The sequence below is a fragment of the Phyllostomus discolor genome, chromosome 11 (assembly GCF_004126475.2).
Source record: "Phyllostomus discolor isolate MPI-MPIP mPhyDis1 chromosome 11, mPhyDis1.pri.v3, whole genome shotgun sequence".
Taxonomy (NCBI): Eukaryota; Metazoa; Chordata; class Mammalia; order Chiroptera; family Phyllostomidae; genus Phyllostomus; species Phyllostomus discolor.
The window spans coordinates 20,231,211-20,258,856 of NC_040913.2; the positions used below are offsets into that span (position 1 = coordinate 20,231,211).

At 32.6% G+C, this 27,646-nt stretch overlaps 1 protein-coding gene and 1 long non-coding RNA gene across 14 annotated transcripts in view; one reads left to right on the forward strand and one right to left on the reverse strand.

The window, feature by feature from the left end:
• Positions 1-27,646, forward strand: part of MYCBP2 (MYC binding protein 2) — a 262,494-nt gene that overhangs the window by 71,061 nt on the left and 163,787 nt on the right. For 11 of the 13 annotated variants that reach the window (XM_036011258.1, XM_036011257.1, XM_036011261.1 and 8 more), the window contains exons 15-20: positions 3,216-3,420; positions 5,739-5,884; positions 6,179-6,280; positions 18,100-18,207; positions 24,480-24,599; positions 25,542-25,623. In XM_036011258.1, the coding sequence (XP_035867151.1) occupies positions 3,216-3,420; positions 5,739-5,884; positions 6,179-6,280; positions 18,100-18,207; positions 24,480-24,599; positions 25,542-25,623 (763 nt within the window). The remainder of the gene's footprint in view (positions 1-3,215; positions 3,421-5,738; positions 5,885-6,178; positions 6,281-18,099; positions 18,208-24,479; positions 24,600-25,541; positions 25,624-27,646) is intronic. The other 2 variants (XM_036011264.1, XM_036011263.1) reach the window with 1 other exon arrangement.
• Positions 15,070-16,452, reverse strand: LOC118497324. Its single transcript, XR_004899850.1, has 2 exons — positions 15,811-16,452; positions 15,070-15,763 (listed from the first exon to the last, which is right to left on the reverse strand). It is a non-coding gene; the product is annotated as an uncharacterized LOC118497324 (long non-coding RNA).

Below are 27,646 nucleotides of genomic sequence, written 5' to 3' on the forward strand. Positions count from 1 at the left end.
ATATTATTAAAACTACACATTGAATTGTTTGAAGTACAAATGAGTTTCAGGATTAATATTTATATAAATTGACAAACACAAGTTTAGCTCTTTGGGGGTCTTCTTGATGGCAGACTCATCTGGATATTAAAAGCCCCTTTTCTTTTTCTTTAGCTTCTTTATATTTGTATGTATTTAAAAATACTTTAGTTTCTTTTATTTTAATTGTTGTTCCAGTACAATTTTCTGTCTTTTATTCCCATCCCAGTCCACCCTAAAAATACTTTAGTTTTAAAACAGCAAGTCTGTTAGAGGTATATTGATTTTTTAAGAAAAAGAACAGAAGAAAGAAAAGATTGTATTACTCCAAAATGGAAATATTTTTCATCCTGCTAAACTAGTGAACCACAGTTTTGGGTAATACCTACTAAGCAAAGAGGAGAGAACTGTTTTAGTTTTCTATATATAATATAAATATATACTCAAATTATGTTTTATATGAATTCTGAGCTCAACAAAATTATTATTCTGAAACTTTTGTGAAAGTTGAGCATACATTCACACTTATGTTCTGGATTCTTAATGTGAAGTTTGTAGAAACCAAAATAAAGTTGTTAAGAGACTTTATTTATTTACTAGAAATTATACCCATTCTGTATTAGATTAAAAAGCATGGTACTGTAGTAGTGTGAGACACATAATGAATACAGATTGCTGAGTCATAAAGAACATAAAGGGTTTTTTTAAAGTTTTTTTCCTTCCCCCTCCAACTGATCACAGAAAAGAGTAGGTGGGAGCTATGAACACCAGTATGCCTGTTGGAAGAGAGAACCCACCAACAAAGGAACTACCAACAGATAATAATGAAAGAAGATGACGGATGGAGTGAGTGGAAGCCGCACTAACCTCCACCCAGGACCAGTCTGTAATTACAACTAAACAGTGGAGAAATTATCCAGAACAAACAACTGAACAATAGCAAGAGAGAAGCCTCAAAACCTCAGACAGACAGAAGAAACAGCTTCAACACATCCTGTCCACACCTGAACAACAGAATACAAGATGTGGTGGATGGAGTGACCCTCAGTTAACCAGCTGGAGGGAAGGACCCACCAAAGAAAGACCCAATAACAATCAAAACCCAAAGACATCCAGAGAGTCAACATAAACAACATCCCAAGACCAGCAAGCTCAGGGGATCATGGAGACTATACTACTGTATCTCACAGGTCTCCTACCATAGAAGTTCACACCATAAACCCAGGGAGTCAGAACAGATCAATTTAAGAAGCAGAGGGTAACAAGAAGAGTCTCGTGAACAATGGGAAGACAAAGAAACAAACCCCAAATGAAAGGAAAGGAGGAAGCATCAGAAAGAATGCTACATGAAATAGAGGCAAGTCAACTATCCGATACTGAGTTCAAAGCAATGGTTATTAGGAAGCTCAATGAGCTCACAGAGAATTACCAGAAACTAGAGGGAAACCGCAGTGAACTCACTGCAAACTATATCAACATGAAAAAGGAAATAGAAACTATCAACAAGGGCCAAGAGGAAATGAGGAATATAATTTCTGAATTGAAGAACACAGTAGAAGGAATCAAAAGCAGGCTTGATGAAGCAGAGGATCGAATCAGAGAGCTGGAGGACAAGGTAGAAAAAAAACACCCAGAAAGAATAAGAAGGAAAAGAAACAAAATGAATGAACAGGTGGTAAGGGAACTTCAGAACTACACGAAGTGTAATAATATCCATATACTAGGGATATCAGAAGGCGAAGAATAAGGGCAAGGGACAGAAAACATGTTTGAAAAAGTGGTGATGGAAAACTTCCCTAATTTGAGAGAAAAAGTCACACAAATCCAGGAAATGCAGAGAGTCCAAATCAAGAGAAACCCAAAGAGGCCCACTCCAAGACACATCATAATTAAAATGGAAAAATTCCAAGACAGAATGTTGATGGCAGCAAAGGAGAAACAGGAAGTAACATACAAGGGAGATAAGACTAGCAGCTGACTTCTCAATGGAAATGCTCCAAGCCAGGAAGGATTGGCAAGAAATATTCCAAATGAAAAGCAGAGGCCTGCAACCAAGACTACTTTATCCAGCAAGGCTCTCAATTAAAATGGAAGGGCAAATAAGGAGCTTCCCGGAGAAAAGAAGCCTCAAAGATAATTACCTTCTCCAAACCAGCTCTGCAGGAGATGCTAAAGGAGCTGCTTTAAGAAAAGGAAGAAAGACAGAGAGGAACACAGGTACGGAATAATGGCAATGAATAAGTACCTATCAATAATAACCTTAAATGTAAATGGATTAAATGCTCCAATCAAAAGACAAAGGGTAGCTGAATGGATAAGAAATCAATGGCTCAGACACATGTTGCCTACAAGAGACCTACCTCAAAACAAAAGACCTACACAGACTGAAAGCGAAGGGCTGGAAACAGGTATTCCAAGCAAATGGACAGGAAAAAAAAAAAAGCCAGGGTAGCAATACTCATATCAGACAAAATAGACTTCAAAAAACCAGCCATAAAAAGAGACCCAGAAGGTCACTTCATAATACAAAAGGGAAGAATCCATCAAGAAGACATAAACATTGTAAATATATATGCACCTAACATAGGAGCACCCAAATACATAAAGAAAATCTTGGAGGACTTCAAGAAAGATATTGACCATGACACAATTATAGTAGGGGATTTCAGCACCCCACTGTCAAAAATGGACAGATCTTCCAAACAAAATATCAACAAAGATATTGTGGCATTGAACAATACCCTAGATCAAATGGACTTAACTGATATATGCACCTTTTATCCCAAAGAAGCAAAATACACATTCATTTCAAATGCAGATTTCTCTTGGGTTAGTGTGTGGTTAGGAATCTTTCTCTGGTCTGTTGAACAAAAGTGTTGGCAGTGAGGGTGGTAAGGAGGGAGTAAAATAAAAAAAATAAGTGTGGTTGACAGAAAGTAACAGCTAAGAGATGATTCTGCCTTCCCTGACTGCAGAAAGGAAATGGGGAGAGCATGTATTAGTGGTCCCTAAATTAAATTTTATATTTCTTGTTCTTACAGGTTGGCATTTCTTTGCCATTCACTTGGACTAGTATGTGTTTTTTTTATGTATGTGTACACACACACACATATTTAATTGAGAAATATAATTAGCTTTTTAGACATTGGAATAATCTGTTTATCTACTCAAAAATTATAAACTGATCTGTCAAATAGGGTTTGGAGTTGAAAATATGGCCACGGCAATGGATGAAGACCTGGAAGAAGAGCTGGATGAGAAAGATGAGAAGTCTATGATGTGCCCTCCAGGCATGCATAAGTGGAAGCTGGAGCAGTGCATGGTGTGCACTGTCTGTGGAGACTGTACAGGCTATGGAGCCAGCTGTGTCAGTAGTGGGCGTCCAGACAGAGTTCCCGGAGGGTAAGAAAATGATTAATATTGAAGAAATAAAATACTGGTAGCAAAGGTGCAAAACATTTCTTTTCAAAATTATTCCAGAGTATTCTAGTGTGTTGTGTCTCAAAGGCATATTGGCATGTGCTTGTACTTCTTATAATTGTTTTTTATTATAATAATTTTTAATTTAGTGTCATTTAAGTTGCTTTTCTTTAATTTGATTCATTTAAACTGTTATTTAAAAACGGGACATAAATTTTTTCAAAACTTGGGCTGTGCCTTTATTTGTATTCTTTTTCTAAGACTGCTTTAGTGCTAAATATCTATTCGTTTTTGTTGAATATGAATCTTCTCTTAGTAGAATTATCAAAAATCATATAGGATATTCTACTGGATAGTAGTAGTAATTTTCATTTAAATTGAATTTGCTTTTTACAGTTTTAGAGGAACTATTGCATTTAAAGTTGCATTATACCTTTTATATTTATCTTTTACTCTTGTTGGAACACTTCATTTTTTCACACTCTTGTTGTTTAACTTGTGAGTTAAAGTTAATGTGTGAGTTTGGCACAATCAGAATGCAGATTTTCCCATAGAATGTTGAGGAGAATTTTTGTTCTTATTCTTGTGTTGCCATTTATAGCCATTGTAACATAATGATGTATCCTTTATAAGACCAAATTGATTATGATAGATTTTATATTATGATAGATCTGATCTTTGGAAGATCAGATTATGATATGATAACTAGCTGACTTTGGAAAGTAAAGGGAATCTTGTGAAAAGCCAACCCCTGCCTCCACATAGCAGACATATACCTGTTTGGCACCTCTGTAGTATAGTGTCAGGTGCTTCTTCCCGAGTAATATCTGGATCTGCTGTGAGTCCATTTCTGGGTTGATACTATGGCCTAACATAGTGAAATAGATCATAAATAACAAATGTTTTCTTTTCTTTTAAACTACTGAAATATTACAATTTTTAAACACTATGTTTTATTTGCATTTTTAGCATATTAGAAATATTTTGGCTCTCTTTGTTAAAGAACAGTATTTCTTTTACAAGGAGCTGAAATTTATCCTCCTGGAGATGTCTTAAGAGATTTCCATTAAAGTTAGTGTCCCCGATATCTAAACTTAAGTAATTGATAAATAGTATAAATTATTGTATAATCCTCTGGTCTTTCTTAAAACTAATTATTATTTTATATGCTTTCCCCCCCAAAGATTTACTGTCAGTTTCTAGTAATTTTTTATAGATCAAAATGCACAGTACCTGAGTACAATAATTTCTTTATTAATGAAGCTGAAATGAATACATGAATAAAGTTAAGATAGGAATATGTGCCAGAACACTTAAGTACCATTAAAAATTATTTCAGTTACTATGAAATTATGACTACCTATCTTAGACTAAGTTTAGAATTAAACATTATTTCTTAAATAGTGCCCACAGACAATTCAGTGGGACATATTATTGTATCACTTTTTACTGTTGTAGTTAGTCATCTTTCAGGTTGTCAGTATTGCTGGCATTTAAAAGCCAGGCATTTCATAGGGCACCTAGATTTGTCTTTCAAGGCTACTGCTAGATAAATCCTTTCTTTTCTACCTCCACAAATCTGGATAACAAGGGGCTCAGCAGGGCTGTCTGTAAAGTTTTTCAGAACTCATCCAGCAAATAACATTAAAGCTATGACTTCTACATCTATAAAATAATGACTAAGAAGTTAGTTGTTCACTGACCGACCCTCTAGCCAACTTCTGAGAGTATTCTTGTCTTCTTTATGATATAATCAAATACCCCAGGCTTAGTTCACAACTAAGGACAAAAGGACAGAGAAGAGGAAAAAGAACAGGTAATTGGACACAGCAGAAGGAGTGAATGGGAGATGATAGTGTGTAAAGGACGGGGAGGAAAAAGGAGACATAATATAAGAAGGTGGCAAGGTGAGCTCATGTATTGAAGGCTGCTCACACCTCCCTTAACTTACCTGGTAGGTAGAAGTGTTCGTTTACTAGCCAAACCGCCCAAGCCACTTAATATTAACACTGCTGGTGCTTCACTGAATATGAAAACTTGAAAAAATATTTGTTAATAGCAGCTTTGAAGATGGAATATCTTCGTATTTTCTGTAGAAATATTCCAATTCTGCCTATGAGGAACTTAATAAACTCTTGTTTTTAATTATTCATTTATTCAGTCCTTTTCCTGACCCTGATCTGAAGGGATGATTTTTATTCACTCATTTAACTTAATCTCAAAAATGCAGGAGAGATGTTGTAGAGAAGAGTTTTAAGGAAAGAATAGAAAGGTTTCAGTTCATTTTTTTTTCTTTCAAGGATTTGTGGCTGTGGTTCTGGAGAATCTGGCTGTGCTGTGTGTGGATGTTGCAAGGCTTGTGCAAGAGAGCTGGATGGTCAAGAAGCAAGACAAAGAGGAATTCTTGATGCAGTGAAAGAGATGATACCTTTAGATCTCCTGTTAGGTAATTTGCTTTATTGTACAGAACATCTTGTTCTCAACTCAGTAATAAGGATAGTTAAAAAATTTCTATTAGATATTTGTTAAAAAGTTAATAGTTAATTATGTAATACTACATATATTATAACTGACGATATATTATTAAGGGAAGAGGTTCTTTTTCTTTTTTGCTAAGATTCTTACTGTAAAAATAATTCATTCTAGACAGTTTTTATTAGCTGTTACATTCTTAAATTTTAGATAGTCCTGCTATATTGTGTGTGCACCTAATTTTTTTTTTTTTTTTGTAAATCAACAGCTGTCCCAGTACCTGGAGTTAACATTGAAGAACACCTTCAGTTAAGACAAGAAGAAAAACGGCAGCGAGTAATCAGGAGGCACAGAATAGAGGATGGAAGAGGTAAGTAAGGTGTAGCTGCATAGAAAATGTTATTTAAAAATCCATTTTTCACCCTATACTGAGACCACTGAAAATTACAGAACAAGCTGATTTTGTAATAAATTGAAATTAAAATTAGTAACATTTTAGTACTTGTGAAAACATTCAGGGTGTTTACAGTTATGCTCATAGCATGCATTTAATCTGGCAGGGTATTTATGCATAAGTCAGCTGTTTTAAGAATTGTTTTGCCATCCGCCAGACATCAAAAACTGTTAGCAGTGACAGCTTTTTAAAAAATACAAAGTGTAAACAATTTATTCTTCGTCAAGATTTTGGACTCATCTATTTAATCATAAAATGAAGTAGTTTAATATAATATCTTATTTTCTGTTTTCTTAGTCATTATAATTAGTATCATTTAGGCATAATTCTACTTTTTGTTCCAATCCAGTGCATAACTATGATTTTATGTTTTTTTAAAACTTGTTATATATAAGAAGGAGACTCTCCAGTAATTGTTAAGATATTGTAGATTTATCTTTTCCTCATTGTATGTGATCATTTTTCAGCCTAATTATAATAGGTATTTAAGTATATACCCAACAAGCAGAAATAAACATACATGTTACTAAAGATGTTTTTGCCTAATAGAATCTTTTTGTTCTTGAATTAAGATGAATTGTTATAGAAATCTGTGATTTTATTTCTCTGCTTAACAAAAACTTGAATAGGAATATTTACTGATGTATATTTTCAATACTTCAATACTTGTTAGAAATGACATGATATTTGATACGTGAAATAGAGCCTATTATCCATTTAACTGTCATTACAAATTTTTTTCTAGGCATTTTCTTAGTGTAAAATGGAGTAAGTTATAAAATTCATAGCACAAATGGTAAATTCCATTTTTACTAAACTTAAGTTGTAAAATATCTGCTTAGATTGTTTTTTATAGTGCCTAATAAGCAATGTTGATTAATTGATACAGTGAATATTCACTATCAGTTTGGCTTTGTTTAATGAGTTAATTAGTTTGGTTTTGTTTCAATATGATTAATGTATATAAGGGCTGTCCAGAAGGCATCCAGCCATGTAATATGAAAAATCGAGACATTTACTGAAGAAGGTGTGAGATACAAGAAATATTGTACATAGGACAGTGATGCCTCAGTCCTCTTCAGAGAGGGCACCTTGGAACCTCACACAGTTCTCTAATTGCCATCAGCTGCCCTGTTGTCTTTTCCTGAGCCTCATAGATGGTCTGAAATCTCTTCCCTTTCAAAGGTGGTTTTAGTTTTGGGAAAAGAAGTCTCAGGGTATCAAATCGGGGTTGTAGAGGGCCTGAGTCACCTGGGTGATTTGGTGTTTTTCCAAAAAACTCCACACAAGACGTGATGCATGAGTGGGTGCATTGTCATGATGAAGCTGCGAATCACCAGTTGTCCATAGCTATAGCCTTCTGAATCATCTGAATGGTTTCCAGGGAGGAATGTTTAGTCTTAACAAAAAATTTAATGCATATTCATTGCAGTACTCATGCAGTCATTTTGAATGCAATGACCACACAGTACACATGCTCACTCAAGTACATCTACCCCCCCTGTGACTAGTAGGGTGAGGTCATCATTGTTCATGCATATGCATTCCAATCCATTTTCCTTGGCTGCCAAGTTACATCAATATTGTGCAAACTGTTCTTGTTATATTAACAATGGCTGGACTTTTCCCGGACAGACCTTTGTATACTGTCATTATTTATATGATATAAATATGTGGAGAAATTGCACATTTAATGTTTTAGAAAAAATAGGGTAAAATTCAAGTTCTGTGCCTTTATGACATAGGGCAATTGAGTGATAATTTCTTTCATGTTAATGATATGATTAGCCTAAAGTTAATTATCAGTGTATTTTTTAGTACCTGTTTCTTCTCTTTTTGGAAATATTAGATTGAATTATATGAATTGACCTACAAAACTCAGCAACTTTTTATGTTGACATTTAATCACTTGCCTAAAGCTATTTTGTTAATCTTTTTTCTATAAAAAGCTATTCTTCTCTAGCTATAGTATATTTATGCATATCAGAAGTAAGAAGATATTGATTATGCATTGGTTATTTAACAAAAAACTTTGTGATTGCAGAATGTTTATTTTAAAATGTGTTGTAGATCTTTAAAACATAAACTCTAACCTTTTATAAGTGAAAAACTCCATTATTTAAATATTTACAGAAATTATGTGTTATTGTATCTGATTTTACAAGCACAGACTTAGGGTCCAGGTCGTTGGTATATATTTTGTGACAAGTTAGTTTCATATGCAGTCCTCAATATATAGAAACACTTCTTCAGATACTGGTATGCAAAAATTTTGTCTTTTTTTTTTTTTTTGGTTGAGCCCTTATATATATATCATTCCCTTTCATTTTGTTAAAACACAATATGTAGTAAATATCTTTTCTTGATGGGGTAGGATCTTCATCATGGACCTTAATTGTGTTAGTTACTGCTTTGCGTGGCACTGAAATTCATGCATATTAGGACCATGTCCTTGCTTTGCACAGTCACAGCGCTCATTGTGGATCCTCATTGTCCTATGTCCTCATTGTAGTGAGGACATAGTTACAATACGCATATGCTTTAGTTAGCACAGTACTGTGCAAAGAGAAGCCTGCTTGAATTTTTATTTTGTAAAAGTGCTTTTAAGCAAGAATTCTAACTTTTTATCCATTTTTTAAAAAGTCATACTTCAGATCTTATTCAATGACTTTGGAAAATTCTAATACTATATTAAATAATTAAAAAGTAATTCTGTAATATTATACTTTATACAAAAAATAAAATGTACAGACATATACCTTGCATAGGGGAAAAAAGCTGGAAGGGTATATACCAAAATGTTAGTAGTGATTTTCCCTGAGAAGTGAATGTACAGGTAATTTTTATTTTGTTCTTTATAATTTGTTTTCTAAATGGTCTCTAATATATGCACATTACTGTATAAACAATACAGGACTTAAAACTGTTCTTAGGTCTTAAAACTGAAGACATTGTTTTTTTTAAATATAGGCTGATTCTAAGGAATTTATATTTTACCTTTGTTTTTTAAAAAATATTTTAAGTGGGTAGAGGAATTCATTTTAGGTACCATGCTTTTAATTTTTTCCGGGCAGTGGTTCTCAAAGTGGTCTCAAAGTGACAAGCATCACTTGTTACAGGTTGCTTGTTCTCAGGCTTCACCCCAGACTTACTGGGTCAGAAACTTGGGGAGTGGGGCCCAGCAAACTGTTTAAACAAGCCCACCAGGGGATTCTGATGGTGCTGAAGTGTGAGAACCATGGCTCTAGGGCAGGGATGTTCAAAGCCTATTCCGTGGACCTTTCTACATCAGCATCAGTTTGGTAGAAATTTCTACTCCATTAGACTAGACCCTGGATACAGATTTCAGTCATACCCAGGTGTGTGTTGTAGAGTTCTTGTTTGGGATGATGCTAGGATTGTTAGTTTTGTTTTGTCCTCTTGGGGGACAGGAATATAAAAAAAATTTTAGTGTTCCAACTGCCACACATACTTGTCTTTTTTTTTCTTGGTCTCTGCCTGTTACTTTTTAGATACCAACACTTTAGTAATATATTAGGAACTATGCTCATTGGTAATTAGCTTTTATCTATATTGAAATTTCATAACTTCAGCATTATATTATGTTAAATATTTTAACTTGATGTGTTTGTCTTCTTTACCAAGCTTGTGTTAACTGTTTCAAAGTGGATCAGAATTTCAGTACCTCATTCATGGATTGAAGCCTTGCTCAGTCAGCCTCAGGCCTACTGATGCTGTTGTTTTTGACACAAAGACTTTATAATGGAATGAGCTATTGAAACACATAGATTTGGGTGTTTGTCTTCAAATGTTTTATGATTAATCTTTAACATATATTTTTAGGCACCAATACATTTCTGATAACTTTGAGTTTGTTTTTTGGAGTATATAGGGTTGATTGATACATAAATTCTCTGAGACTTTTAGTAACTTTATAAGTGCATGTTCAGTGGAATTTTTGAGTAGATTTTCTAAGTCATCATATCAGTGATTGTATCAAAGATCTTATCTTTATATTTCTTCTCAGCTCTTCATTGTAAGGAAAACTAAGCTCAAGTAATATTTGCTATTTTCCCTTCTTTCTTTTCTCTCTTGATGTCAAATCAAAGTTACACAATTGTGAGCTGTAGATGGGGTGAACTTATGTCCTGGCAAAGTCTCATTTTATGCCAACTGTCTGGCCATATTCCCTAATAGTGCCCTCAGTAAGGATCATCTGGATAATGTTACACGGTTAGCGTAGCTGTATTGCCTGGAGTTTAAGAGCATGGGTTCTGAAGTTAGACTTTGGTTCAGAATTTGTTTTTTTCACTCTTACTAGAGGTATATGACCACGGAATTTAACCACTCTGAACCTGTTTTCTTTCCATTAAAAATGGGGGTTATGACTGATGTTAATGAGGATTAAATGATATGCATGAAAATGCTTGACATGCACTCAGTAAAGGTTTGATGATGATGGCTCTGGGGACAGTGATTATGCTAGTACTAGTAGGCTATTTAGTAGACTTTCATTGTCTTTGCATTTGATTCTTTCCCAGCTCTTGCTTTGACTTGATGCTTTTTTTTCTCACAGCACTGGGGTGCTAATCACAAAACTTTGATTATGATTAACAAAACCCTTCACTGCTTCTGTAGAATAAAACAGATTCCATTTTAATAGAAAAACAGTTTTCCATAGTTACAAATTAGAATGCAAAAGCAAATTTATTATAGTCAAGTCTCTTTAATTTCAAAGTGATTGAGTTGTTGCTATTGATCTTTAAGCCTCTGAAACCATTGTTCTTGATTTGACATAATGAAATCCATTATTAGCTGATCTTCCAATGCTATATGAAATTCTTTTTAAATTAAAATATTTATGAAGCATTTAGAAAACATAAGTATAAGTAAGAAAAAAGGTCAGTATAATTCTTTATCCAAAGATAACCAGTGGTAGAATTTTGTTGTACTTTCTTTTTGGTGTACAATTTTTTTTATGCATACCTTTTAAAAGTTATTTTATATCATTTCATACTGCGATATATATATTAGTGTTCTCTTTTGTTTCCTTTAATATTTTATTGGAAAAAATATTGTGGTTCACTGCAACCAATGTAATAATTAAAGTAATATAGAAATTTAGGTCAAAGGTTTTCCACAAATCTATCCTTTAATTAAATTATTGTTTTTATTTTGTTGTCATCTTCTAATCCAGTTTTTTACATTTCAGATTATATCACTGACTAAATTTTGTTTTATATATTTGCTTAATGTTACAGTGTATACATTTTATGTTTTTGCTGAGAGTTTTTTCTTGCCTTCCCATTATCCTCCACCAAGCAAATGAGGTTTTAGTTCAATAGGTATACTTCCACATCTTACTCTGTTATAATATATAATCATTATATAATTCATTATAATAATCATGTGCAGATATCTTTCCATGTGTGAAAGTATAGGCATATGTTTATTTACAAAAGCAATATTAGATATATAATTCTTTTTTTTAAGATTTTATTTATTTATTTTTAGAGAGGGAAGGGAGGGAGAAAGAGAGAGAGAGAAACATCAATGTGAGTTTGCTGGGGGCCGTGGTCTGCAACCCAGGCATGTGCCCTGATTGGGAATCGAACCTGTGATGCTTTTGGTTCACAGCCCATGCTCAGTCCACTGATTTATGCCAGCAGGGCTTTAGATATATAATTCTTTATAACACTTTTTTCTCATTTTACAATATGGTGTAAATATTCACTAGGTCAGTAAATATGTATCTGCCACAGCATATTTAATAATTATATAACATTTCATAACATGAAATCTTATGGCTGTAGTAAAGTTTATTCAATCATTATTTTGTTGATGGGCATTCAGGGTTTTTTTCAGGGTTTTGTGCATTTTGCTATAATATATGTTGTTAAACTTATAGCCATCTCTATTAGATGTATTAGAGTTTTTGTTTACGTAGTAGTGCTTTCTAGAAATAGACTATCTGGTCCAGAGAATGTTTTAAATTTTAATAGATATTTCAAATTGCTTTTTAAAATATTATAGGAATTTATCTTCTCAAGGCTAGTGTGGCATTTTTCTCTAATATCACCTGTATTAGTTATTATTATTTTTAATTTCTGCAAAAACAGTGAATTGTGTTATCTCATTTCTAATTTAAATAACACAAAAGCATTTTCTGTGTAAAATTCTTCATAAACCTCATTTTTGTGGCTGAATATTTCACTGTGTGTATATACCATAGTTTTTCATTAATTATTCTCCTATCTGGATTCTTTAAAGTTTTTATTAAAATTAATAAGATTATATTAATAATTTTGAGCTGAAACTCTTAAAAAACATTTCAGAGTTTTCTTTAGGATAGATTTCTAGATATACAGTTACTGGGCCAAAGCATAATAATAATTATTTTTAGGTTCTTGAATTGTGTCACCAACAACTTTTTTGAAAAACTTGTCTTTTTTCGCTGCCACTTTATTTCAGTCAGCCTTTCCGCCTCCCTGCCTATGGGTGTTCGCTGGAAAACCCCTTGTCTGTACGTGAATAGAAAGAGCTTCTAAATAGCTAAATTTTTATTTTTCATTTCCCAGCTTTATTCACTCCCCTACCAAAGCAAATAAACCAACAATTTCTGTTAATTCTACCTTCTTAATTCTATTAAAAAGTTACTCAAATTTTTGAATATGTACACTTCCTAGAATGCCACTGCATTATCTCAGTTCACTTCTGTGCCTCAGTTCTTTGCCTGAAGTACAGCAAAAAGCCTTGTAAAGCATCTTACCCTTAATCATCTTCTAAGCCATTACCCACCTTCTATCCAGAATGTTTTTTCTAAAATGCATCAGCAGAAAAGTGATCAGCAGCACTTTTCTGTTTAAAACCAAAAAGCTATCCAAAGCCTTTTGAAAGAATTCTACAGTTACCTCTACAGCTTCATCTCTCTTTACTATCCTTCATGTATCCTGTTCCCATTTTCCCCCCATATCTCTTAAACTTCATAGTACTCAGTGCCTTTTTATTAGGTCTCAACTTGTGTGAGATTTTCTCTTCTTGTACCCTTAAACTTCCTACTCAAGGTTTGCTAGCTGCCCCTCCAGGGTGCTTGATTTTACCATAGCACACTGTTTTAATTTCTGGTTGAGTTGTGTGTAAACTCTCCCTGCCCTCACTAGACTGTGAGCCTTTGGAAGCAGAGATACTGTCTTGTTTATCCAAGGACCTAGCACAGTGCCTGAAATTTGTCATTACTTACTTAATATGTCTTTGTTGACTAATTGAAAACATTTCATAGATTTCTCATCACCTCCGCAATGAATTTTCATGTTATAAAACAATTTTAATTATTATTTTTTCATGTACTTGTCCAGATCTCCCAACACCATTTATTGAAAAGGCTGTTTTTACTCTATTTTGTGTTCCGGCTTTTTTTGTCAAATACTGATTGACCATAGTGACATGAGTTTATTACTGGGTGCTCTGTTCTGTTCCATTCATTTATGTGTCTGTTCTTATGCCATTACCAGACTGTTTTGAGCATAATGTCCTTGTAATATAGTTTGGTGTCAAGTATTGTGATCCCTTCTACTTTGTTCTTCTTTCTCAAAATTGCTGAGGCTCTTCGGGGTCATTTATGATTCCATATAAATTTTTGAAATATTTGTTCTACATTGGTGAAATATGTCATTGGTATTTTAATAGGGATTGTGTTGAATCTATAGATTGCTTTGGGTAGTATGGACATTTTAATGATGTTAATTCTACCAGTCCAGTCCATGAACATGGTATGTGCTTCCAATCATGTGTCTTCCTTAATTTCTTTCTTCAGTGTTATGTAGTTTTCTTTGTATAGGTCTTTTACCTCCTTGTATTTTGTTTTACTTCCTTCTTTCCAGTTTGGATGCCTTTTATTTCTTTTTCTTGCCTGATCTCTGTGACTAGAACTTCCAGTACTATGTTGAATAAAAGTAGTGAAAACGGACATAATTGTCTTGTTCCTAATCTTATGGGAAAAGCTTTTAGTTTTTGCCCATTGAGCAGCCTTTATTATGTTGAGGTATGCTCCCTTTGCTGAGTGTTTTTACCATAACTGGGTGCTGTACTTAATCAAATGCTTTTTCCGCATCTATTGCTATGATCTTTCGTCTTTCATTTTGTTTATGTGATGTATTATATTTATTGATTTGCATATATTGTACCATCCTTGTATCCCTGGGATGAATGCCACTTGATCATGGTGTATGATCTTTTTAGTGTATTGCTGGATCCAATTTGTCAATATTTTGTTGAGGATCTATATTTATCAGCAATATTAGCCTGTAGTTTTCTTTCTTTGTTGTGTCTTTATATGGTTTTGGAGTTAGGATAATACTAGCCTCATAAAAAGAGTTCAAGAGTCTTCCCTTTCCTCGGATTTTTTGGAATAGTTTGAGAAGCATCAGGGTTAGCTCTTCCCTAAATGTCTGGTAAAATTCTCCTGTAAAGCCATCTAGACCAAGGTTTTTGTGTGCTGGGAGTTTTTTGATTACTGCTTCAATTCCACTATCTGTCATCGGTCTATTCAGGCTTTCTGCTTCTTCTTGACTCACAGGCACAGAACGAGGTGGGGACTGACTGTGGGAGTGGGGCAGGGGGCAGAGGAGAGCAACAGGGAAATATGTGGGACAACCGTAACTGAACAACAATAATAAAATAAAAAGATTTTAATTATTTGTTTTTCGTATACATCTTTAAATTCATTTCCCACCACTTTTGGCTTCATGACCCTATACTCCATTCATTTCAGCTGTGTGTGTGTGTGTGTGTTTATCAGTAGAGTGTCTTTTAATATTTTTACACTTTATCATGTCACAACGTCAAGGGGAATAGGTTCCAGCAGCCCAGGCCCTTTTCCGTTGGTTCTCACAAAGTGTGCATCCCTGGGTGGAGCCAGCTGATGCCTCAGTTGAACCCAGGTGCCTTTTTCTTTGTCTTCCTTCTTTTTCTGATTATTTTCCTTCACACATTTTAGGAAACTCTCTCGGCTCTTAGAGTGCTTAACATGCTCAATATGTGCATTAATTCTCTTGGCAAGAATCTTGCCCTTGTTTTGTGCACAGTGTCCACTGCTGGATGACATTGTAGATTCTTCCAGTTTTGACATGGGGACATTTGTGGGCATTCCTTTCTGAACAGTGCCAATTCCCTTGATGTCTGTAATACCACACCTTTCTTGTAGATTCCCATGTATGTGGCCAAAGGAGCAACTCTATGTTTTCTAAAAGACTTAGGGAATATATGGTAGGTGTCTCTCCTCTTTCCCTCTGTGTTAGTCATTTTGGCGAATTAACTGGAAGATGCATTTCTAGCTGAAAAAGCTATCTGTTTTTAATGAGTAGACAATACTGTTAATATTTTCATGCTTTTATAAATCCTCTTCCTTTGACCCGGAGTTTCCTCTCTCTCTTTCTCTCTTGGCAAACTTTTCTCATTCTTCGAAACCGCTCTAATTCATCCAGCTTTGTTTGATCACTTTTCATCCTTCAGGATATAATATGTACATATTTCTTTTATAAAAAATGTATCACAATATATTGTAATTCTTTGGTTTTATTTTGATCTTACCTAGTGGACTGAATTCCAATAAGGTCTATGTCTTTGTCATTATATCTGTGACACCTAGTGTTTTATTACATTAAAGGTAATAAAAAATGTTTGGTGAAATATGAAAGACTAACTATGTAAGAAAAGTTATTTTAGTCCATGGGATAAAAGAGTTTTTAAAATCTGATAGCTTAGTGTTATAACTGGTGATTTAAATTGAATTCTGGTGGTACACTTTCTATGTGTAATTGCCTGTGAGCCTCCTAGATTTATAGATCAAAAGACTAACAAGATTGAATTTAATGAGAAGCTAAATGACTATGAATATTATGGGTGTAATGTTTTTATGGGAAGAAATAATATCCCAAGCAGACCATAGAAATCAGGAAATGGTAATATAACTTAATATTATTGTTTTTTTAATATTTATAATACTTCTGTGTAGTTGCAAGCTGTCATATTTTTAGAATTATTTATATTGAATATAAATCTGCTTTAGTCAGATTATTTTCTGACTAAATATAAATCAATTGAAAAATAGTACATTTTGAAGAAATGATATTTTGTTCATATTTTGATTAAAATATATTTTGTTTAAAATATATCACATTTATTACATTTTGTAAAAAGCTCAGTTTATATAATCTTAAAAATAATTGATACTGTATTACTGGGAAATAATACAGGGTGGGGCAAAAGTAGGTTTACAGCTGTTCATATGGAAAATAATAAGATAAAAAATATAATACAAGAATAAATTGTTTTGTGTACTCACACTGTTTTGTGTACTGAACACTACTTTTACCCCACCCTATATTTAATTCTAGCATTAAGTCAGCATATTTCTATCTGTAGTAATCACAATATGTTATTCTTGGTGTTTTATAGGTGTGGAGCTGCTTGTATTTTTCTCTATATTTAGAGACATAATAAAATATATTTTTTTCTACCCATTTTAAATACTTAATGAAGGGTATTTTGGTATTTAATTTGACATTTGTCAATTTTTGTGACAGAGCAATAGTTTTATTTTGTTCATTGTTAGAACAATTAATTATAGCTGAAGACCTCTAAGGAGTTATAAAGAAACTTGCTTAAATTAAAAATGTTTAGTGCTTATATACTGTCATTTTTTTCAAATACTTCTTAACTGTCAAGTTTAGTTTGTTTTGAAATTCGCAGGCATGTTGCTAAAACTTAAGGAAGCTGTAGTTGAAGGTGTAATTTAAAGTTTCCTTTATTTTCAAGCTAATGATGGGGAAAACAGTTTTTACATTTTATTAAAATTAATTTAGCTATTTTTTTCCTTGAATACTAAAAAGTGGGAATAACTATCATCTATGTATGTATTTGTGTATGTATGATTTCAGAAAGAAATTGTTTTATGAGAGATAGTTAATATTCCATAAATGCTGTGGGTTTAGAGTCCCCTTTTCGGCGTTAATATGAAGCTCGGTTTATCCCTGTTTCTAATACTGTGTCTGTGGTGGCAGAAATTACACATAAATATTAGATTGAACATTTTTAGAAAGTTAAATACTTACACAATTCTTTGTTAAGCAGTGATTTTATGTATATACATATATGTGTGTATTGTGTCAGTAATTTTTTGGTTTTTGTCTTGTTTTTGGCCATGTTGTTTTCTTACTTGTATGACAGAATGTAGTTAATTCATTAACATTTATCTTGGTTTTGTTGCAAGACTGATACGGATATTAAATCTTGAAGACCTTGTTTAAATTTAATCATGGATTTAAAATAGTAGTTGGTTTTGGCATTTTAAATAGGAAAGATAGTTATTTTTAATGAACATGTAGTTTACTAAGTTTGACTATATATGATATTTAAAATAGTTGTAGGATAAAATTATCCTAATTGAATTTTCTAATTATTTACTTGATAATTTTATACATATAAAAGATAGAATTGGTACTATATAAACTATTAAGATATTAAAAATATTTAAGATATTAAAACTTGTGTGTGGAATGGTGAATAGGTTATGGTTGGGGGCGATGGAGGTTAATGTGGGGGAATTGGGAGAAAAGTATAATGTCCAAAACAGTAAAGAATTAATTTCCATGCTTTTTAGTTTGAATTATTTTTGTTCATTGTAGTGTTTTCATTTTCTGAGCTTTTCTATGCACATACAAAATGTTTCTCCTCAGGCCCCCTTCTATTTGCTGGTCCTATTTTTATGAACCATCGAGAGCAGGCTCTAGCCAGACTCAGATCCCATCCAGCACAGCTAAAGCATAAACGGGACAAGCACAAAGGTATTTGGTCTTCCTTATCAACTAGGCGGGAACTTTCCCAATTTCTTCCATTCATTTGAATTTTGTCTCTGGGAAAATGCACAAACCTAATTCTTCTACTTTGCTTCTGTCATTATCATTAGCCTGAGGAGAAAGAACATGCTGAAAGTTGTACTGTTTGTTGATGACTGTCAGTCTTACTTCCCTTTTTTGGTTAACTTTCATTAAGATATTTTACAGTGTATCTTTTTCTTTTCCATTTCTTTTCAAATTTTATACAGTTAAGAGAAGGTAGAAAAAGTAATTATTGCTTTCTGATTTTGTCCTTTGTTATCTGTTCTTAGATGACTGCCACCTGGCATTTTATGCTTCTTAAATTGTTAAATGCTATTTATTTGCTTTAGAATTAATGAAAGTACTCAGTTCATTGTATAATGTAATGATGAATTGACTGCTATTACACTTTTCCATTGTTTTAATATTAAAGTTTATATATACAACACACATACATTATTTGATTTTTGAGGGTTAAATAGTGATTAGGTGTAAGCAGTCCATGGGTTGTGTAGACCTACTCTAGTCAAAAGAAAATGACAGAGGTCTAAAAAGTCTGTGAGTGATAAGGAATCCATTCATGCATAGTTCTTTGAGGTATCAGAGTTATATATTAATTAAAAATATGCTTAAAGCAAGCTTATTTACTTTTAAACCACAGATTATAGATCAACTAAGATCAGAAAAGAATTTAATTCAGAGAATGTATACATTTATATGTAGATTCTTTCTTGAATCCTAGCATGTGAACAAGGGGTTCTTTAATTAGTGTAATTTACCATTGCTATTTTCTTAAATACCTAAGATAAATACTGCCAAATAGAATAGAAGGCTTTAAAATCACCTATTTCAATAGTCAAATTAATTTGTTTTGTGCCTTATTTTTTTTGCTGTAAAACTGTTATAGATTAATTTTATTTTTAAACTTTCACATACAGTATATTACAATCAATTTTATTTTTATTTGTTTCTCACTTTATCAATCTGTCCCTCAAAGCAAAAACACAAACAAAGCAGACAGAACCCATTTTTAGTATAAGCAGAAATAGAGCATTACTTAAGATATATTCTACAGAACTAAAGATTCCAAGTATTTTAAATCTAATGTGAGTAACCATAGGGAAATTTGTGATTGCTTTATTTACTGAGTGCTTTAACAATACCATAAATATTTAATGTAAGGAATGATATTTTGGGTATGCTGTGTAAATTATTTTAGTTATTGTTAGACTCTCTGATCTCATATTTTCAACTGTGCCCCTATTTGAACAGATATTCTTAGTGTCATTTCCCCCCACAATTATACAAAAGTGAAGTTTTTTCCTAATATTTTACCTGATGTTAAATATTTACATTACATGGAGTAGTTTAAAACTTTCTGAACTCTATGTTAGTATCTTGTGGACAAACATCTTCATTTTTTCCAAAAATTTAAAATGAAATGCAAATGGAGACTAAAGGTATAAATTTAAAACAGACTTTTTGTAATGTCACATTGACTAGCTACAGAAATTACTCAATGATAGCTAGCCTAACTTCCATCTTTTCTGCCACAAGGTTATTTTATAACAAGATTTTTGTATTTTTGTAGCACTTTTTGGAAGGACTTTTTTTGTAGTATTACAGTTTAGGGCCATATTTTTAAATATCAGATTTTATGATTTTGAGTGACAGTTTCATCTCTTTACCACCAAAATTTAAATTTAAAGTATAAGTAACGGTGTTCTATTTTATATAAAGATTATTAACTTTCCACTTACTAATTCCTGTGTACCCACAGATTCTCTCTCCCTTGCCCTCATTGCACTCACTGTTCCTGTCATTCTGTCATCTCACCATTCACATTGCTTTTTACTCTTGCTACATATTGTCAGTCTTTTAATACATATTTTTTTCATATATTTTCTCTCTTTTTTCTTATCCTATTTGTCTTCCAGTGAGGAATTCACTATGTTAATTGCTATATTTTGTCTTATATTGTTATGTCGGTGGTATAAATTGTGGGATGATAATAGCTAGAATTTTCTAGGTTGATTTTTTTTTTTTTTGGTTGGGGTGTGTAGAGGGTAAGACTATGGATTTATTGTTAACAGGAGTGAGTTTTAAGATGGAAACTTGGAGAACTGACTGATTGGAGAGAATTCAGGAGAGGTCACAAATCCATCCTATCCAGGCAAAGTTTTGACTAGAGAAAATAATAGAGTATTTAAGGCTGAATCAATAAGCATAACATATAGTCCATATAAACATATACAGTAGTAACTTATTTTTAAAATGTAACCATAGACTGTATTTCAAACAGATATTGGGGTTAATATTTGTTTCAGCTGTTCACACAGTGCCTTACGCAGAAAAAAGATTTTAATATAGTATTCCTAGTTAGGAACATTTTGCATTTGTTCTGGAGGTAGTCTGAAATTTCTGTCTTGAAGTGAATGATGTGAAAATCGAGAGACACACTGATAAACATCTGTGTGCATTTTACATGTTTTTTGTTTGGAAGGGGTGTGGTATAATGTAAATGTTTTTGCCTTTGGAATTAGGCCTCATCTTTAATCATAAATTTGTCATTTACTAGAACCTCATGGCCATTCATAAATTAGTTTTCTTATTTTAAAAACAAGAATGATAATTTTTGACTGATTATGTTGGTATGAAGATCCAATTAATATGTAGATATGGGCATATACAAATACATATATATATTTTTGCAGATAGAAATCATGAATACTTTAATTCTTTGAATTGAATTCTTTTTTAGAATTATCCTAAAGGTACAAAATTTAAGATATATTAAATGTGTAATTAGTTTTATAATTTCAGCCATTTGGTGGTGGTAAAATACACGAGCCTTATTTTTGATCAAACCCCAAAACTGCTCCACCATTTATTACTTTGGACTGGTTATTTAATTTCTCTAAGCCTTGGTTTTTCCAACTGCAAAATGTAATAACAGTACCTGTGTCACCAGATTATCATATTGATTAAAGAAAGTAACAATTTTGAATATTGATTGAGCACTTTTCTGACATTATTTTACTTAATTTTCATAAGAGCCTTGTGAGGTAATGTACTATTATTGCTACTTAATAGATGGGAAAGCTAAGACTTACAAAGTCCAGATGTCATACAACTCGCAAATAGTAGAACCAGGAATCCAATCCAAGCCTCTTAGGCGTTCAAGCCCTAACACACTTATCCCGCTATATTATTTAAAGTTTCACAGTGTTTAGCAGATAGTCAAGTGTTTAGTGAAAGTACCTACTACTTTGCTGTTTAATTTTAATGATGTTGCTCAAAGTACTCACTGTGTTCTATGATGTATTTCATGATATACATGACCATAAGGTTACCCAAAAATGTAGATTTAAAGAAAAATTAAGTTAAAGTCTTTTAGATACTGAATCATCTTCTCTGTGTGCACACAAATATGTATAAATAATGTATATATACACACAAAATTTTGGTACATATCTTTCAAAACTTTATAGCTATTATAGTTTCAATGTCACATGATATATGTATGAACATACTTATATTAGGGAAAATATAGATATATTCATACCTGAATGGCTGCTTATAAGAATGTTCAGACCAACTAATTTTCCTGCAAATGTGAGATTAATTTTATTGTTGCTTATTAACACTTTACTGAATAGTGACCTTGACCAGAATTAATGTTCTTGAATTTCACTTGGAATTTACGCTAAATTTTTGGCTACTTAATGGGTACCAGTTTTCTTTGATAAACTTCTAGAAATTTCTCAATTGTTAGAATTGTATTTGATTTTTTAACTGACATCAAATACAGATACACGTTTTGTTTTGTTTTTTTAAATCTGCCACTGCTGCTGATAATCATAAAAATCTCATCCCTACTTTTTAATTTATATTAGCAATATTTTCATCATCTGTAATAATTGAGAATTATTTTGTATGGATACTGGTTTGTTTAGATTAACTTGAACAAAATGTTTTTAGTATTATTTTTAACTTTAAATACTAGCTGCTATTCTTTTAATCACTGTGGTATTAATCAGTAAATTACTGGGCTTTATTATTTTTTTCTCTTTCCCTGATGCTATGTCTCTATTGTGGGATTTGTATCTATATTTAATCTCTGATACAGAGAGAGTGCAATGCTAAATTCGGAGGTAAAAGATTATAAGTAGGCATTAATCCACTTACATAAAGTGAAATGATACTTGTGATGTTGAATTTACTTAAGTTTGGCAAAGTTTGGAAAATTTGTGTTTATTTTAAATCAGATTTGGTTTTAATAATTAGATGTTTTTACCAGTGGAGATAAAGTTGTGAAATTTCTACATCTTTCATCTTATTTAAATAGTCTTTGGAAGCTACTGTATTTCTTTTTGTATAGGCACATATTTATGTTTAACCATTCCATTGTCTTTCCAAGTTGAGGAATCTTTGAATAACAGTATATTTTGTTTTGGATGGAGTGAAACTAAATGTTGTAATTTCTTTTTGTAGCCCATCCCTTCTTGGCAAACCCACATTAGATAATTTAGCAAAAGTGGAATCATATTCTTTATCCTATCATACATAGTAAAACCTCTCACTAATTCAGAATTTATGATATTTCAGATGCAGTATTTGTGATCTTTTTGAATTAAAAATTCAAAGTAATTTCTTCCTCTGAATTTTCAGGGTCATTCTTATAAGGGGAAACCTGTCTAAAATCACTAGCTTTTCAAAGGCTCAAGAAATGAAGGATTTCTTCAACGTGCCTTCAACCTCTGGGTCAAGCAATTAATTCTTGTATGTTAAAGGACTTTTATGTTTTTGGTACATTTTTATGTAATATAGGCCTATTTTGAATTATAATGTAGGTAACCACATTTTATTAAGTGTAGCAGTTAGTTTAATCTGTAATCTGTACTGCTTGAAGGTAATAAAACTGAATTTTTACTTAAATGTCCTATGATTGAGACCTTTTCAGTAAGTCATATAGGCCAACCTATTCTGTTATTCCGAATTAGTGAGGTTTTACTGTCCTAGTAAACAAGCTTAAAGCTTTTTAAAATGATAATCATTTTGTTATAGAAAGGCATAATTTAGGCCAGTTTTGTCTTACCTGGATATTACTAAAGGTTAGAAATGTTAGATAAAAACAAAGGATAATGTGAATATGAAATGATTTGATGTTATTCTGTTTAGCATTCTAAAGTGAGAAACGAAAATACAGAATTAAAAATGTGTGTCTGTAGATCACATTTGTACTGTATATTATACACACTTGTTTAGAATTGCTATGCCAGAAGAGAGTGGCTTAGACTAGTTACCTGTTGACATTTCTTCTATGTGCAAGGAATATGAATCTTAAAGATATAAAGGTCATATTTTAGTGATATGTAGTTTTACATGAAGAAAAATAAGTTGACTCCCTTACTTACACATTCCAAATTAACGTTTTTATATTCTGGAGTGTGTTTTTTTTTAATTTTATGGTTAGAATGCTAGGCAGGATAGTTTGTCTGATGTAGAAATCAGGGAAGGCTTAAGGCAGACTTAGGAGGAAGTTGCCAGAAGGGAGGAGGAAAAAGGGAATGAAAGAGAAAGGTTTGGTTGAAAGCAGTTAGTGGTTGGGGGCCAGAAGGACCACGAAGCAGAGTGTGGCTGAGGGGAAAGGTGAGCCAGGAAAGATGAATGAGAGTAAGCCATTGAACTACCGTATGTTGGGTAAAGCTATTTCGTGTTTATAAATTTTTAAAACTTTGAATTTAGTGATACTGATGGACAGTGTAGCCTTTCTCAGATTGTTTGGGAAAGATAAGTCATTTGTAAGTCAACTAGGAATTTTTTTTAATGATTAGTACTAACAGTTTCACTAAGTATAAAATAATTGTTAAGTGACTTTGCATGCAGTTATTTTTTGTGCAAACTAAATTTTCCCATATAAATTATTACATTTAGAATTATTTACATAACTTAATGACCTATTTATATTACATAACTGATTAGATTAATAGGTTTTATTCATTACTAGATCTCTGTTTTTATTGATTTAGCGATATTTGCAAACAGAAGTGTGTAGTACTATATCTTTTCAAAATTGCTTCTTTGCAGGTAGATTCTTGATCTATCACTTCTAACAGTTGCAGATTCTTCCTACTTGTTCCTTTTAACATTTTTCTCTTGTTCTTCCATAGTAAAATGATTTAAAATTTTATTTTGAAGATGAATAATGGCTTAATTACAAATTATAACACTTACAGATGGAAGTGGAGAACGGGGAGAAAAGGATGCAAGCAAAATCACAACATATCCTCCAGGCTCTGTGCGGTTTGATTGTGAGCTCCGGGCAGTGCAAGTCAGCTGTGGATTTCACCATTCAGGTAGCAGCGGCACTTTAGGGTATAACTGCATTTTTACAATTGTGCGAAATCAGTTATTTGTTAGCATAGACAAGTGTAGTCTGCTAACTATGTGTTAAAAGCTATAGTGTGGCAATACCTCTCAAATATAAAAAAAGCTTTGTATTTATTACAGAGTTTCTTTAAAAGAACTGTGGCATGATGGAATAGTTATTTACTTGTCTAGAGATCTGACTTCTAGTCTGTCTTCTGTTGGATTTATATTATAATTTAATTGAGAAAATTCCTGAAGCTGAAATAATTTCTGAAATTCTTTTGGACTCTAAAATTCTATGATTTTTATAATCCAGTCCCTGGTTTTGTTACTGTTCAGGTAGACATATACATCAACATATTTTTTTTATTTTTTTAATGCAAAAAGTATTTAAATTTTTAGTAAATTGTTGCATTTAGCCTCTGTAACTTAGGTTGTAATAATCAACCTTTATAAAAATAAACCTGTTAAGATTTTTTGATGCTGAATATACTTCCTTATTTGATAAGTATTGACAGATATTAAAAGCTCTGACATTTTATTAATGTTGTACATAATTGTACATAGCTTAAATCTATCTGCTACCTATATAATTACCTTAGATAGGAGAGAACAATACTTTATATGTAGTTATCATTAAAAAAAATTTACGGTTGACCCAAACCAATGTTTTATTAATGTTATTAAATGGCACTTATAAAAATTTTTGAAGTATGTATTATGAGAAACATTATGCATTTTTATAACCTACAAAAATGTGCTAAAGAACTAAAATTATATTTTTCATTAAATATAAATGTGTGCTTCAATTACCTATTTTAATGGCTCTATAAATTTTAAATAGTGAAAATTACACTGTTCATAGTATAGTGTGATAGAAATATAAAATGCATATAGTGAAATAATAAAGCGCTTTATTTTGGCTTCAGTGGTTTTAATGGAGAACGGAGATGTCTATACGTTTGGCTACGGGCAGCATGGGCAGCTGGGACATGGAGATGTCAATTCCAGGTACTCTGACTCACTGTTTGAAGACATTGAGTTTGTTTTTTTTCTTTTTCTTTCTTTTTCCTTTTCTTCTTTTTTCCCTAAATATATATTTCTATACTAGAAATAGTATTTATACCACTATTTTACAGAGTGTGCCTGTAAATTATAGGTGGTTGTTGATTTTATGGTTGAGTGCCTTTGTGGGGATAGATTTGTAGTTTCAGTAGAAAAGCTTATTTACATTTTATGAATTTAAAATATGATTGTGATTATCATAAAAATCCTACTATATTCTTCTTTAAAATTTTGCTTTAAAGATTTTGTTTATTTTTAGAGAGAAGGGGGAGGGAGGGAGAGAGAAACATCTGTGTCAGAAACATTGATGAGTTGCTTCTTGCACAGCCCCAACTGGGGACCTGGCCCGCAACCCGGGTGTGTGTTATGACTGGGAATTGAACTGGTGGCCCTTCGGTTCATAGGCTATCACTCAGTCCACTGAGCCACACCTGTCAGAACCCTACTATGTTCTTAATAATAATTACCTTTTTAAAGGTTGCTCATAGCAATAGAAAAGACAGTGAACATCCTCACATTGCACTTTAAAAAATCAGTAGTGGATTCATTTATGTTACTTGATGTTGTGTGTTTGGAAGTTTTGGTCCAAAATTAAAAAGAAGTTATTGAAACTTTTGAATAATTTTTAAACAGAACATAATGGTCTCTCAGAGAAACTGTTTTGACTTATCCAGAACAGTGGAGAACTAATGGTGGTGGAGAATACTAGACATGTCTTAATTTCCATCTGTTCTCTTCATTTGATTGTAAAGTTTTAGTTAGTGACCTGACCATGCAGCTAGACTTGTTTTCCCACCTTCATTGCAGCAAGGTAAGGCCATGTAAACTAAACAGATTTAGTTTCCAATGTGAACTAAGCCACTTTGGAATCATGCTGTTGCAAGGGAGGGAATACCCTTTATTTCACCTTCTTCCTTCCCAGCTTGCTGCCTGGAACCCATGTGTGGTGGCGGGAACTAGAGAAGTGATCATAGTGATCATAAGTTGGGAACTATGTATTGAGAATGGCAGAACCACATAATAGAAATAGTCTGGGTCTGTGACACCATGGAACTGCAACATCAGCTTCTTGCAGTTGGATACTTGCCTCAGAGAGAAATAAACTGTCTTATTTAAGTCCTTGGTACTTTGGCTTTCCTTATAGCAGTTGAATCCGTGTCCTGCTTAATATAGTGAGAGTGTTTTTGGTAAAAAGTATAGAAAATTCTTTATTAGTTCAGGTCTTCCAAGAAGAAGATGCTAAGACAGGGTTAGATGTACAAAGAATTTATTGGGAGAAAACGCATGAAAGATACTATATATTGCCATGTGTAATGTGCTTCCATGTATAATACGCACCCACGTTTTTGGCCCAGACTTTGAGGGAAAAATCTTTTGTTTTGATTTTTTAATTCAATTTTTTATTTATTATATTTAGATACTTGTTTTTTGTATTATAAAGGAATTTTATCATTTATTTTTGAACATATTATGGTACAAGTAATTTTATGTACTGGTAACAAATTTACAATATTTAGGCATCATAGAAGGGCAAAAACTCTTCATCACTGTCAATAATATGAGTATTGTCTTCTTCAATTTCTACACTACCAGTATCTCTGAAAAGTCACTTTCCTCATCCTGGTAAATTTTATTTTCCTCAGTTCCATCCATAGCATTGCTGAGGCTGCATTTTTTAAAACAATTTCACAACCACTTTTTTGTTGAAACTGTTCCATGATCTTAGGATCCAATCACAAACCCGGATAGTGGGTGTTTTCTTGATTCTGCTCGTAGGTGTTAAATCATTACCAGCTGACTGCAACGTCCACTCTTTCTTCATTAGGGCCTTAAAGGGCTTGATTACTGGCACGTTGAGAGGTTGCAGGTGGCTGGTTAGCTCACCAGGTATCACATGGCAAGTTGGGGGTTTTCAAGTTTGCTGAGATTGCTTTTGTACTTTGTGTAACATGGGCTTTGAAGTGATCAG